Below are 12,407 nucleotides of genomic sequence, written 5' to 3' on the forward strand. Positions count from 1 at the left end.
TATTGTGGACAGTCTAAGGCACACCTGTGCACTAATCATGATGTCAGATCAGCATCTTGATGTGGCACACCTGTGAGGTGGGATGGATTATCTCAGCAAAGCAGAAGTGCTCACTATCACACATTTAGACAGATTTGTGAACAATGTTTGAGAGAAATGGTACAATTGTGTATCTGGAATGAATTTTAGATCTTTAAGTCCATCTCATGAAAAATGGGAGCAAAAACAAAAGTGTTGCGTTTATATTTTTGTTGAGTGTGTGTATATATATATACAGTATATATATAGAATTTACATTTAACTCGTCCCCTTGGTGCTGTTAGTCTTGTAGCACATGTACTTAAATATGGTTTTACTTTGATCATGGACTGAGATAGGTTGATAAACTTACAATTGACGGAATACAGCAGAAATTCTTTTCCAAATTACCTCCTCGGCTCTGTAATTTCTCTTGACCTCTTTAAGTGTTTCTCTCCTCATATCTATCAGTTCTTTCTCTACCTATCTATTGATCTTCCCATCACTTTAACGTGTTGTGCTTTTGCCTCTCTGTGCTTTCTTCCTTCGTCTCTGTGGTGGCCCCCTTTGCAATCCATGCCTCGTTTGTTTACCTGCTCCACTGTTTTCCGCTGTAGATGGTTCATCTCGCAGCATTGCTTCTCGCGAGCGTGGGCACAAAAGCAGTGTGTCCGTGGCTGGGCATGGTACTGCTCTCTCATCTGTCGCTCTAAGGCAAAAGGGTGGGTAATCCCAGCATGCATGATTCCCTCAGACTGAACAGAGGGTGGGTAGCAATTTAAGAAATAGTTATTTATCGGTTATCAATTTTGGCATATTGTGTAAGTGCCAAGCTTGGAAACTGTGGCCCTGAATTAGGACGTGGCTAAACACAGTACAAAAGTGATGGATCATAATCAACACATTTGAGATTTGATGTAAGTTTCAGTTTAAAAGTAGTGGACCTTTTAATGCGGTTGACTTCCAAGATTTCCGTGGTTACTAGACTTAAAGTTTCCACCCCCCAGTTAACAGTAACACTAGTTTCATTATTAGTAGTAGAGGTCCCAAGACTGGGCTGGAATCCATCTTTCATCGGCTCTTCCATGGTCCACCAGATATCACCATCCATCCATATCAAAGTTTGTCTGACACAGCAATAGACCACACAGAAAACACACAGCTAGTACAGTAAATATCATGAAAGTTTACCTTTAGGCAAAACATCACTCACTGTTGTCATTTGCTCTCCAATGTATAACATCCTTCACCGTTGGGACTTACGTTTTCTGTCTTTCTGCCTTTCATTTCATTTTACCATATATTTTTAACATTACATTTTTTTTTCACTCAGGTCTTGAGTGTTGTGCGTTGAGTCAAATGGTTTCACTTTTACCACTGACTTAGCCCTCCATTGTAGTGTAACTGTGTTTGAAATTATGAACGTTTAGGTGAGAGAGGGAACCTGATGCCTGGTGCGCGGCCCATGTCCCCGGCCTCCAAACACCGTCAGGAGAACCGATCGCCCAAACAGGAGGGTCGGGGAAGCCGCTCGTCTGAACAGAGCCGAAGCAAGACCGGGGAGGGTGGAATCTCAGCCAGTGAAGCCCTCATCCTGCGCTCAGACACGGCCAAACTGAGGTCTGACTCCCACAGCCGCTCTCACTCGCCCAATCACAACACTCTGCAGGCCCTCAAGGCAGACGGTAGAACGCCTGGACTTCGTGCTGAGTCCCCGAACCCTGGCTCTCGCTCATCATCTCCCAAACAAAAAGGCGTATCCTCTTCAGGCAGGTCTAGTCCTTCCAGCACCTCCTCCTCCCAGAACTCCACTTCAACCCACCACGACAAGAACCTCCCACCCAAAGTCAGTCCCTCCAAAGCCCGGTTGGACCCTCCCAGAGAGCGGTCCAAATCAGATTCATACACTCTGGACCCAGACACATTGAGAAAGAAGAAGGTTCCGCTTACAGAGCCGCTCAGGGGCAGGTCAACATCCCCCAAACCTAAACTGTCTCCCAAGGATCCAAATCAAGAAGTGGAGATCAGCAATACAGAGAACCGTGTTCCTTCTCCACACGTGACCCAAGAGAACCTCCACAGTGAGGTGGTGGAGGTGTGCTCCTCTAGTGCCCTTCTCTCCAACGAAGATGCCAATGATGAGAATGTGGATGTCCAAAATGCTGACGATGGATCAGGCAAGGTGCACTTTAGCATTGGCAAAGCCCCTGTCAAAGAAGAGGTGGAGACCCGCTCTTCACCCAAAGTTAGCCGCAAGGCATCCAGTCGACACACGCGCCCTAAGAAGGACAAATCTGGGCCTCTATTTAAAGGTGAGAGTACGTCAAAGGTAACAGAGCCTGCCAAACAGGCTATGTCGCCCTCTGTGGCCGAATGTGCGCGTGCTGTCTTTGCAGCATTCCTGTGGCATGAAGGCATTGTCCACGATGCCATGGCCTGCTCCTCCTTCCTCAAGTTCAACCCAGATCTAACCAAAGAGCACGCCCCCATCCGCAGCTCCCTGGGAGGACAGTGTGCTGAGGAGAAGGAGAGCAAGTTAAAGAACCGTCACTCCTTAGAGATATCCTCCGCACTTAACATGTTTAATATTGCCCCACACGGGCCCGACATTTCCAAAATGGGAAGCATCAACAAAAATAAGGTGCTGTCCATGCTGAAAGAACCTCCGCTGCCGGAGAAGTGTGAGGACGGCAAAGGAGAGGCCGCTTCCTATGAGATGTCTTCTCACCCCGTTATGAGGGCAAAGTCCATCTTACCGTTAACGTTACAACATCTGGTGGCATTCTGGGAGGACATTTCTATGGCCACCATCAAGGCAGCCACGCAGAACATGATCTTCCCCAGCCCGGGGTCGAGTGCCATCCTCAAAAAGAAGGAAAATGAGAAGGACGGTAAAAAGTCAAAGAAGGAGAAGAAGAAAAGGGATAAGGCAGAGGTGCGTCCAAGAGGGAATCTGTTTGGAGAGATGGCACAGCTTGCCATGGGTGGACCGGAGAAAGACACTATCTGTGAGCTGTGCGGGGAATCCCACCCTTACCCCGTCACCTACCACATGAGACAGGCTCACCCAGGTAAGAATACACAGAGTTCTGGTTTCGATTTTTATCATTTGAAAGTTTTACATTTTAAAGTGACTTGTATCTTTTCCTGAATTTAGTCTGTGCCTTTTAACATCTCTCCTTGGTAATTGTGTGGCAGGTTGTGGTCGCTATGCTGGAGGCCAGGGCTACAACAGCATTGGCCACTTCTGCGGTGGTTGGGCTGGGAACTGTGGAGACGGAGGCATAGGTGGCAGCACCTGGTACCTGGTGTGTGATCGCTGTCGGGAAAAATACCTGCGAGAGAAACAGACTGCCGCCAGGGAAAAGGTAACTTAGCCAAATGTGCTTGAATGAGTGTGAGTGCTGTTAGCTTTTCACATCCATACTGAATTATTAAAACATTTCTGAGGTTAATATTTGTTCATATTATATATCCCATATAATCTAGTTATTTCCAGTTCTTACATTGTGTACATTTTGTAGTATAATGTTTATACTTATTTACTTCTTATTCTTATATTACTATTCTTAGTATTATTAGGCCATACCTTGTGGCATGAAGCACATATTCTTTACACTTATCTACATATCTATATTCTTAAATTCAAGCAACTTTAACGAAAGGAATTTCCCATCTGGGATCAATAAAGTATTTCCTGTTATTATTCTTATTCTGAATTCTTGCATGCTCTTTGCCAGGTGAAGCAATCCAGGAAGAAACCTCTGCAGGTGAAGACTCCCAGGGCGCTACCCACCATGGAGGCCCACCAGGTGATTCGAGCCAACGCCTTGTTCCTGCTGTCCCTCAGCAGTGCTGCAGAGCCCAGCATGCTGTGCCACCACCCTGCCCGGCCCCTGCACTCCCAGCTGCTTCCCAGCCTCAAGGAGGGCGTGTCGGACGAACTCCCTAATAAAATGGGCTGTCTCTACCTTCAGACACTAGCGAGGTAGCTAACGGCTCAGTTAATAACAGGTTGTCTTTTATAGATAAGAAAACCCCCACAGTGCATAATGACTTGAGTCTTTCCTCTCATCCCTCAGGCAACAAACTGAGAACTTTGGGGCCTACCAAGATGATAACCTCTTCCAAGACGAGATGAGGTATTTGCGCTCAACATCTGTCCCCGCGCCCTACATTTCAGTCACCCCTGACGCCTGCCCCAATGTGTTTGAGGAGCCAGAGAACAACATGAAATCAATGCCCCCCAGGTATCAGATCTTAGTACTATGTTTTAAATAACTTTACACTTGCCCTCACGCAAGTGATTTCCTAGACATTATCATGCTTACAAAAATGCATTGCCGCTGTTACTTATTATTACAGATTCTCTCATACACCAACTTCTAATGCATGATATTTGCACACTACATAGTGTTGACAGCAAGCATTTTGTTCTGGTAATCGGTTATGCTTCAGTCTCATCTTATACTGTACAAGTATGTGTTTTTGTCAAGTAAAGAAAAAAAAACTTTCTTTTGATGTTGCATGACCTTTGCTGCTTAACAAAAAGTTCACTCAATAGCCTAAAATGAACACATATGAATGAGATTGTATCATTTCTAAAAAATAATAATACTTATTTTACTTATTGTAGTAATGGATTGATGTCATTGTGTTTCAGGCTGTGTGTTTACAGGCTTTGTGTTTGCCTTTTTTATGCTTTCTTTTAGTCTTGAGACCAGTCCAATCACGGACAGCGATACGGCTAAGCGTACAGTGTTTCAGAGGTCTTACTCAGTCGTAGCATCAGAGTACGACAAGCAACATTCACCTTCTCCGGCCCGGGTCAAAGCTGTGCCCAGACGCAGAGTCCACAGTGGTGATGCAGGTAAACGCACGTCATCATTTGAGAAGTGAAGTGAAGTGATACTTAAAGGTGCACTATGTTACTTAGGTTGTGTCAGAGAAAGGAACATTTTATGAAGTATATTCTCATAACTGAATAAACAAACTTTCCTCACAGCCAGTAAATTGGGTCCCTGGAACACTGTTTGAAGTTAGAAAGCTACCTAAAAGGTTACTGCTTCACTGTTGTTGTGTGCAGGAGCAGTGCCAACATATTCTAGTCTTATGTTTGGTTCCAGGTGCCTAGAAAAATTATTGTTTTGATTTATGATGATATAAATATTCAATACTAAGAATTACATGTAGAGTTAATACGTTTTGTTAACTAATCGCAGGCTCTGCAATGTAAACAAATTCCCCTCCCCTGAAACTGCATAGTGCACCTCTAAGGATAAGTAAATTATAGCATCTTCTACAACACCAACCTGCTTTGTCCCCTCCATACAGAAGTGGGCTCATCACTGTTACGGCACCCGTCTCCTGAGCTATCCAGGCTAATCTCAGCCCACGGCTCCCTCAGTAAGGGGGAGAGGAACTTCCAGTGGCCGGTTCTGGCTTTTGTTATCCAGCACCATGACCTGGAGGGCCTGGAGGTGGCCATGAGGCATGCACTGAGGAAGTCTGCCTGCAGGGTGTTTGCCATGGAGGTATAGCTTTTATTGTATTTATCTGAAAAGAAGATCAAATTAAATATCAGCAGGACAAACAGCACACATCCAGATCATCCAAACACTTCTAGCACAGACAAATACAAACAGCATCACACAACCAACCAAACATTGACAAACCAAACAACAGTTAATCAATATCTCTTAATCTCAGAGCTCATTCTTGCTTCAGTTCTTGCTCTTTATAAAGCAGTCACCTGCCTGGATAGTGTTAATGAATCATTTAGATATGTATGCCTTATTAGTTACTACATGTAAGACACTGGTGATGCTTGTCTATTGTAAGAAAAGTAATTTGTATGATGTTCTTTTAATGTCTCTGTCAGGCTTTCAACTGGCTGCTGTGCAATGTGATCCAGACCACCTCCCTGCACGACATCCTTTGGCATTTTGTAGCATCTCTCACCCCATCACCCTATGAACCTGAAGACGAGGAAGACGAGGAGAACAAGGGGAACAAAGAGAACGTGGAGCAGGTAATAAGCAGTTAAACGTCAAACTTTCACCATTACTTTTGCTTTGTCGACGCAGCTTCTAATTATCAACATCTCTGCTCCCAGCAGGAAAGAGACCTTGGCGTTTGTGAGCACCCTCTGTCAGACATTGTTATTGCGGGGGAGGCAGCCCATCCTCTCCCCCACACCTTCCACCGCCTCCTTCAGACCATCTCCGACCTCATGATGTCACTTCCCAGTGGGAGCTCACTTCAGCAGATGGCACTAAGGTGCAGTTTCCGAGTGACACAAAAATGACATTCTTAGATGGATTGATTTCTTTCTATATTTTAGGGAAAAGCGTTGACGTATTTACTTAAACAGTAACCTGGTCACAAGCTAGTATTGTATATTGTGATCCTTAAAAGTGAACAATATGATTTGTGTCATACTTTTATTTATAACTGCCTTGATATTTACAATTATTTGTGTAGGTGCTGGAGTCTCAAGTTCAAGCAGTCCGACCACCAGTTCCTCCACCAAAGTAACGTTTTCCACCACATCAACAATATCTTGTCCAAGTCGGACGATGGAGACAGCGAGGAGAGCTTCAACATCAGTGTGCAGTCAGGCTACGAAGCAATGAGCCAGGCAAGAAAAACCAAACACTAACTTCCACAACAGACCAACACATCACAAATCAAACCTACAGTAATGGGCCTTATTCTTTGTGATCAGTCCACGTTCACTACATGCACTAACCTGACGTATCTGTTTGTCATGATAGGATCTCTGCCTGGTGACCTGTTTGAAGGATCTGACCAGCGTCGTAGACATCAAGACGTCCAGTCGCCCCGCCATGATCGGCAGCCTCACAGACGGCTCCACAGAGACCTTCTGGGAATCTGGAGATGAGGACAAGAACAAAACCAAGAGCATCACCATCAGCTGTGTGAAAGTCACCAACGCCACCAATGTGTCTGTTCATGTGGACAACTCCAGAGACATCGGGGTAAGTGGGGTTCCAGCAAAACAGGCATTTACATGTGGGGGGGATAAAACACTGCTGGTTGTAGTATAACTGGATACATTGAGGCCACTGTGGTCAAACAGGTTTCAGTGAATTTAATTTTTCTTCTGTTTATCCACAGAACAAGGTCACATCAGTGACATTCTTATGTGGAAAAGCCGTCGAGGACCTCTGCAGAATCAAACAGGTATGGTCCGTTTCTTGTGTTGTAATGTGGCAATACAGTATAACCAGTTCTATAATGAATGCTGTTAATGTTTACAAAGTCTGTCTAAAGTATAGACACACCAGGTCTTGGGTGTTTGAAGTGCATCCAATCTTATCCACTTAAAATGTTTTGGGTTGTTTACATTAGGTAAACATTGGTTGATCTAGCTTCAATACATATCCTCATGTCTTTTCCTCAAAGGTTGACCTGGACTCGCGTCACATGGGCTGGGTGACCAGTGAGCTTCCTGGAGGGGATCATCACGTCATCAAGGTAGAAATGAAGGGTCCAGAGAACACACTGAGGGTGCGCCAGGTGAAGGTCCTCGGCTGGAAAGAAGGCGAAAGCATCAAGATTCTGGGACAAATCTCAGCCAGCATGGCCCAGCAAAAGAACTGCGAGGCCGAGACTCTCAGAGTGTTTCGCCTCATCACCTCACAGGTCTGTTTCACTGCTTCATCCATATGCCTTATCACCTGACAAGTTAATACTATTATTATCAAAATGTGCTATCTGTTTGATACCTATACTGTTCTTACTTGGTTTTGTGCATTTAGGTCTTTGGAAAACTTATCTGTGGAGATGCAGAGCCCACGCCAGAGCAGGAGGAGAAAAACCCACTTTCATCACCGGAGGGAGAAGACAAGGTCTGTGTTGTAAAATTGTGACAAATGTTGTTGTTTAGGTAGTTTGAATATTAAAGACCTTCAACTAATTGTTCCACCCTATTGACATTGTCATAAATAGGCACCATCGGACGCAGACCTGAAGGAGCACATGGTGGGAATCATTTTCAGCAGGAGCAAACTGACCAACCTCCAGAAACAGGTATAAGAGTAAATTCCCCTAAACATTCAACAGGATGAGTTATTATGATCACGGCCCTCTAACCTAATGTCTGTATACATTCCCAGGTGTGTGCGCACATTGTCCAGGCTATCCGCATGGAGGCTACACGTGTTAGGGAGGAGTGGGAGCACGCTATCTCCAGCAAAGAGAACGCCAACTCCCAGCCCAGTGACGATGACGCCTCCTCAGACGCCTACTGCTTTGAGCTGCTGTCCATGGTGCTGGCTCTGAGCGGCTCCAACGTCGGACGCCAGTACCTGGCTCAGCAGCTAACACTCATGCAAGACCTGTTTTCTCTGCTGCACACGGCTTCCCCGAGAGTACAGAGACAGGTGGGCGAGGGTACACACACAGACACACACACATAGTTTTGTTTTTAATTTAAAACATTGTCATATTAGATAATATTTAAATATGTTTTAAAACCTGGATTATTTGCACCCACAGTTTGATAGGTGACAGTCGTCTTCTTTTTTGAATTTACTGGCCCAATGGCATGTTTCTATTGCCACCAACGGTCAATCTTTGATATGACATATGAGTCGAAGTTTGAAAGAGTTTGTTTTTTTGTTGCCTGTGTACTTTGTCCTGTGTGTTTGTCCCTTGCACGCCACACATGCACACAAAAAAACAGAACCACATTGTGTTGCTACTTTATGCTGCTAGTGGTCTTTATCCAACTGAAACCAAGACATTGTGACACTGTAACAATAATGTTGATGTTTGTCCTCTGGTCTCAGGTCACATCGTTGCTCAGACGTGTCCTTCCTGAGGTGACACCAGTGCGTCTTGCCAGCATCATCGGGGTGAAGGCTCTGCCTCCAGCGGACATCAGTGACATCATCCACTCCACAGAGAAGGGCGACTGGAACAAACTCTGCATCCTGGACATGTTCCTGGGCTGCATTGCCAAAGCCCTCACTGTGCAGCTGAAAGCCAAAGGCACCACCATCGCTGGCACAGCTGGCATGGCCGCCGGTAAAGGGGTCACCACTGTCACACTGCCCATGATCTTCAACTCTAGGTGAGTTAGATTCAGATTAATTTAGCCTTAAAATTCTGGTTAATCAAAGAGATGTTAGGATATTGGACAGAACAATACATATTTACTTGGATAGTTTATGTCAAATGGCAGTTTTGTTTGATTTGTATTGCCCTTTCTATTATACTCAGCTACATCCGCAGAGGGGAGAGCCACTGGTGGATGAAAGGCTCCACTCCTCCTCAGATAGCGGAGATCATCATAAAGCTGGTTAAAGACATGGCAGCTGTAAGTTCCTGTTGTTTAAAATCTATCTTGTCTTTTGAGCCTAAATTAAGTGAGTTGTATTGCTCTGTGAAAAGTGGCTCTAAGACAGTAATTTGTTGTTTTCAGGGCCAACTCTCAGATGCTTGGTCTAGAGTCACCAAAAATGCAATTGCTGAGACCATCATAGCCCTGACCAAAATGGAGGAGGAGCATCGATCTCCTGTTCGCTGTATCGCAACCACGCGGGTATGAACCAAATGCCTTCATAATCAAAAGCATGTATTTATGTTCACAAATAATAGGTGTTAATTCATCTTCTGTTTTATATCCTGTTCTTTCTACTAGCTGTGGCTGGCCTTAGCTTCACTGTGTGTGCTGGACCAGGACCATGTCGACAGGCTGTCCTCTGGGCGCTGGATGGGCAAAGACGGTCAGCAGAAGCAGATGGTGAGAACGACGTCGAACATGCTAAGAGCTAACACTGTATTAAAATAATTGACAGCCGATTAAATAAAATCAACAATTGATTCCCTCCTGCTCCTATCCACAGCCCATGTGTGACAACCACGATGACGGCGAGACGGCGGCCATCATCCTGTGTAACATGTGTGGCAACCTGTGCACAGACTGCGACCGCTTCCTCCACCTGCACCGACGCACACGCTCTCACCAGAGACAGGTCAGTGTTTGTTGCATGATGGCCCTTCCAGTAACGATAGCTGCTGATTAGTTAGGTTGTATGATACAGCTCATAGAAGGAACATGGAGTACAATGAGCAGATGTTTAATCTGATCTTCATCGCTGCTTCCAGGTGTTCAAGGAGGAAGAGGAGGCCATAAAGGTGGATCTCCATGAAGGCTGTGGTAGGACCAAGCTCTTCTGGCTCATGGCTCTGGCCGACTCAAAGACTATGAAGGCTATGGTGGAGTTCAGAGAGCACACGGGTAATATAGCAACAGAGCATACCATGGCTATTTTTATTTCTGAAAATTGTGTTATTACAGTAGTGGTGATTAAGTTTCCCTTCCAGAATGTCCTCATTGCTCCAACCCAGTGCATGTTTCTCTTGTGTTGTATTTATTTTTATTTATTTGTTTGCAGGTAAACCAGCCTCCAGTAGCTCAGACGCCTGCCGGTTCTGTGGTACGAGGAATGGGACGGAGCTGTCTGCAGTGGGCAGTGTCTGCGCAGACCCAGACTGCCAGGTACTTAACATCAACTATTAAGAAGAACAATTGAAACCTTTATTATATTTTACTTTGCTCCTTTTGTTTTGAGTCAAAAAACATATTTTGTGGGTTTTATTTAACAAAAACAGACACACTTATTCAACACCAATCAGAATTAAGACAATTAAGGCAATATAAAAATGTATGATAAACCTTATAATTTAGGCTATTTTGTTTTTTAATAATCTTTCTATTCACTCTGTAAAGCAGGTATATTATTCTTGTTTCCTTATAAGCAATTATTCTCCCTTGAGTACCAATACTTACTTGAATAGTCTTTGGTGAGTCTAACCAATAATGGATGAGGAGGTATTGTCAACCTACTTTAGAGAGGAACAAATAGACATGACACATGTTAAGCAATATCAAGTCATGTAGTAAAGTGTATATTTACTTAGTACTGTAGTTCCGAAGCCTCACCAGTTTCATTCATGTTGGCTCCCTCAGGAGTACTCTAAACTGGCCTGCAGTAAAACTCATCCTTGTGGACACCCCTGTGGAGGAGTCAAGAATGAGGAGTCGTGCCTGCCATGTCTGCACGGCTGTGACAAGAACACTGGCTGTCTGAAACAGGACGCAGACGACATGTGTATGATCTGCTTCACAGAGGCCCTCTCTGCTGCTCCTGCAGTACAGGTAACTCTCAAATATGTCTTGTTTGTCTGTGCGGTACAAATGTTTCACTTTTTTGTTATAACATTTCACATTTTGTGTTTCAACTCTTTGTTCTGTTCTCAGCTGGACTGCACCCACGTGTTTCACCTTCAGTGTACTCGCCGCGTTCTTGAGAATCGATGGCTCGGGCCCCGGATCACCTTCGGGTTCATGTTGTGTCCCATTTGCAAGGTGAGACGTTAGCTAAGCTTCTCTCAACTGAAGAGATTTACCCAGCGACGAAGAGGTTGAAAACAGTCTCCACCACGCCCTGAACTTGACTGAGCTCTGTTTACTAAACTGCTTTGTTAAAGAAACACTCCTTTCTTTACATTGCAAACTGTGACTACTTTGTTCACTGTCATGTGAAATGACATTGACCCTAAAATCAACAAAACTGCATTTTATGAACGCAGGCTGGCTAACCCTCTGTGTCACTGTTTGCCTTCAGAACAAAATCAATCATTCTGTCATCAAAGACCTGCTGGACCCCATCAAGGAGCTTTATGAGGATGTGAGGAGAAAGGCTTTGATGAGGCTGGAGTATGAGGGTTTACACAAGAGTGAGGCAATAACTACACCAGGAGCCCGTTTCCACAACGACCCTGCAGGCTTTGCCATGAACAGATACGCATACTATGTCTGCTTCAAATGCAAGAAGGTACCATATGCACTGAAGTCCTTTCTTAAATGTTATTTAAATGTTGTTCAAGGGTTGAGATGTAATGGGTTGCCCTTTATTTCCAGGCCTACTTTGGGGGAGAGGCTCGCTGTGATGCGGAGGCAGGACAGGGGGATGACTACGACCCAAGTGAGCTGATCTGTGGAGCATGCTCGGATGTCTCCAGGGCTCAGGTGGGTAAATTGTATTTGTGAGAATATTGGCTTTAGTGTGGCCAATGTAAGCATTAACCATCAACAAAAAATATTTATTCCCACCTGTTGTGATTCTTGTTTACTTTTCACCAGATGTGCTCCAAGCACGGCACAGACTTCCTGGAGTATAAATGTCGGTACTGCTGCTCGGTTGCTGTCTTCTTCTGCTTTGGCACCACCCACTTCTGCAATGCCTGCCACGATGACTTCCAGCGGATGACCAGTGTCCCCAAAGAGGAACTGCCCCATTGTCCTGCAGGTGCTTGATGATTCTATTGACTATATTCAGTACATGAAAAAGTTA

General features: G+C 44.8%; 1 protein-coding gene across 17 annotated transcripts in view; it reads left to right on the forward strand.

Moving 5' to 3' along the window:
- Window positions 1-12,407, forward strand: part of mycbp2 (MYC binding protein 2) — a 60,061-nt gene that overhangs the window by 46,351 nt on the left and 1,303 nt on the right. For 11 of the 17 annotated variants that reach the window (XM_080037698.1, XM_080037712.1, XM_080037710.1 and 8 more), the window contains 27 exons: window positions 1,449-3,089; window positions 3,217-3,386; window positions 3,759-4,006; window positions 4,101-4,268; window positions 4,731-4,888; window positions 5,353-5,552; window positions 5,900-6,049; window positions 6,134-6,297; window positions 6,502-6,658; window positions 6,795-7,019; window positions 7,159-7,224; window positions 7,447-7,686; window positions 7,803-7,892; window positions 7,993-8,073; window positions 8,160-8,426; window positions 8,835-9,118; window positions 9,268-9,364; window positions 9,470-9,589; window positions 9,689-9,790; window positions 9,894-10,022; window positions 10,156-10,288; window positions 10,446-10,549; window positions 11,021-11,209; window positions 11,312-11,419; window positions 11,679-11,888; window positions 11,975-12,082; window positions 12,197-12,362. In XM_080037698.1, the coding sequence (XP_079893824.1) occupies window positions 1,449-3,089; window positions 3,217-3,386; window positions 3,759-4,006; window positions 4,101-4,268; window positions 4,731-4,888; window positions 5,353-5,552; window positions 5,900-6,049; window positions 6,134-6,297; window positions 6,502-6,658; window positions 6,795-7,019; window positions 7,159-7,224; window positions 7,447-7,686; window positions 7,803-7,892; window positions 7,993-8,073; window positions 8,160-8,426; window positions 8,835-9,118; window positions 9,268-9,364; window positions 9,470-9,589; window positions 9,689-9,790; window positions 9,894-10,022; window positions 10,156-10,288; window positions 10,446-10,549; window positions 11,021-11,209; window positions 11,312-11,419; window positions 11,679-11,888; window positions 11,975-12,082; window positions 12,197-12,362 (5,775 nt within the window). The remainder of the gene's footprint in view (window positions 1-1,448; window positions 3,090-3,216; window positions 3,387-3,758; window positions 4,007-4,100; window positions 4,269-4,730; window positions 4,889-5,352; window positions 5,553-5,899; window positions 6,050-6,133; window positions 6,298-6,501; window positions 6,659-6,794; window positions 7,020-7,158; window positions 7,225-7,446; window positions 7,687-7,802; window positions 7,893-7,992; window positions 8,074-8,159; window positions 8,427-8,834; window positions 9,119-9,267; window positions 9,365-9,469; window positions 9,590-9,688; window positions 9,791-9,893; window positions 10,023-10,155; window positions 10,289-10,445; window positions 10,550-11,020; window positions 11,210-11,311; window positions 11,420-11,678; window positions 11,889-11,974; window positions 12,083-12,196; window positions 12,363-12,407) is intronic. The other 6 variants (XM_080037707.1, XM_080037713.1, XM_080037703.1 and 3 more) reach the window with 1 other exon arrangement.

This window comes from Ammodytes marinus, assembly GCF_949987685.1.
Source record: "Ammodytes marinus genome assembly, chromosome: 12".
Lineage (NCBI taxonomy): Eukaryota > Metazoa > Chordata > Actinopteri > Uranoscopiformes > Ammodytidae > Ammodytes > Ammodytes marinus.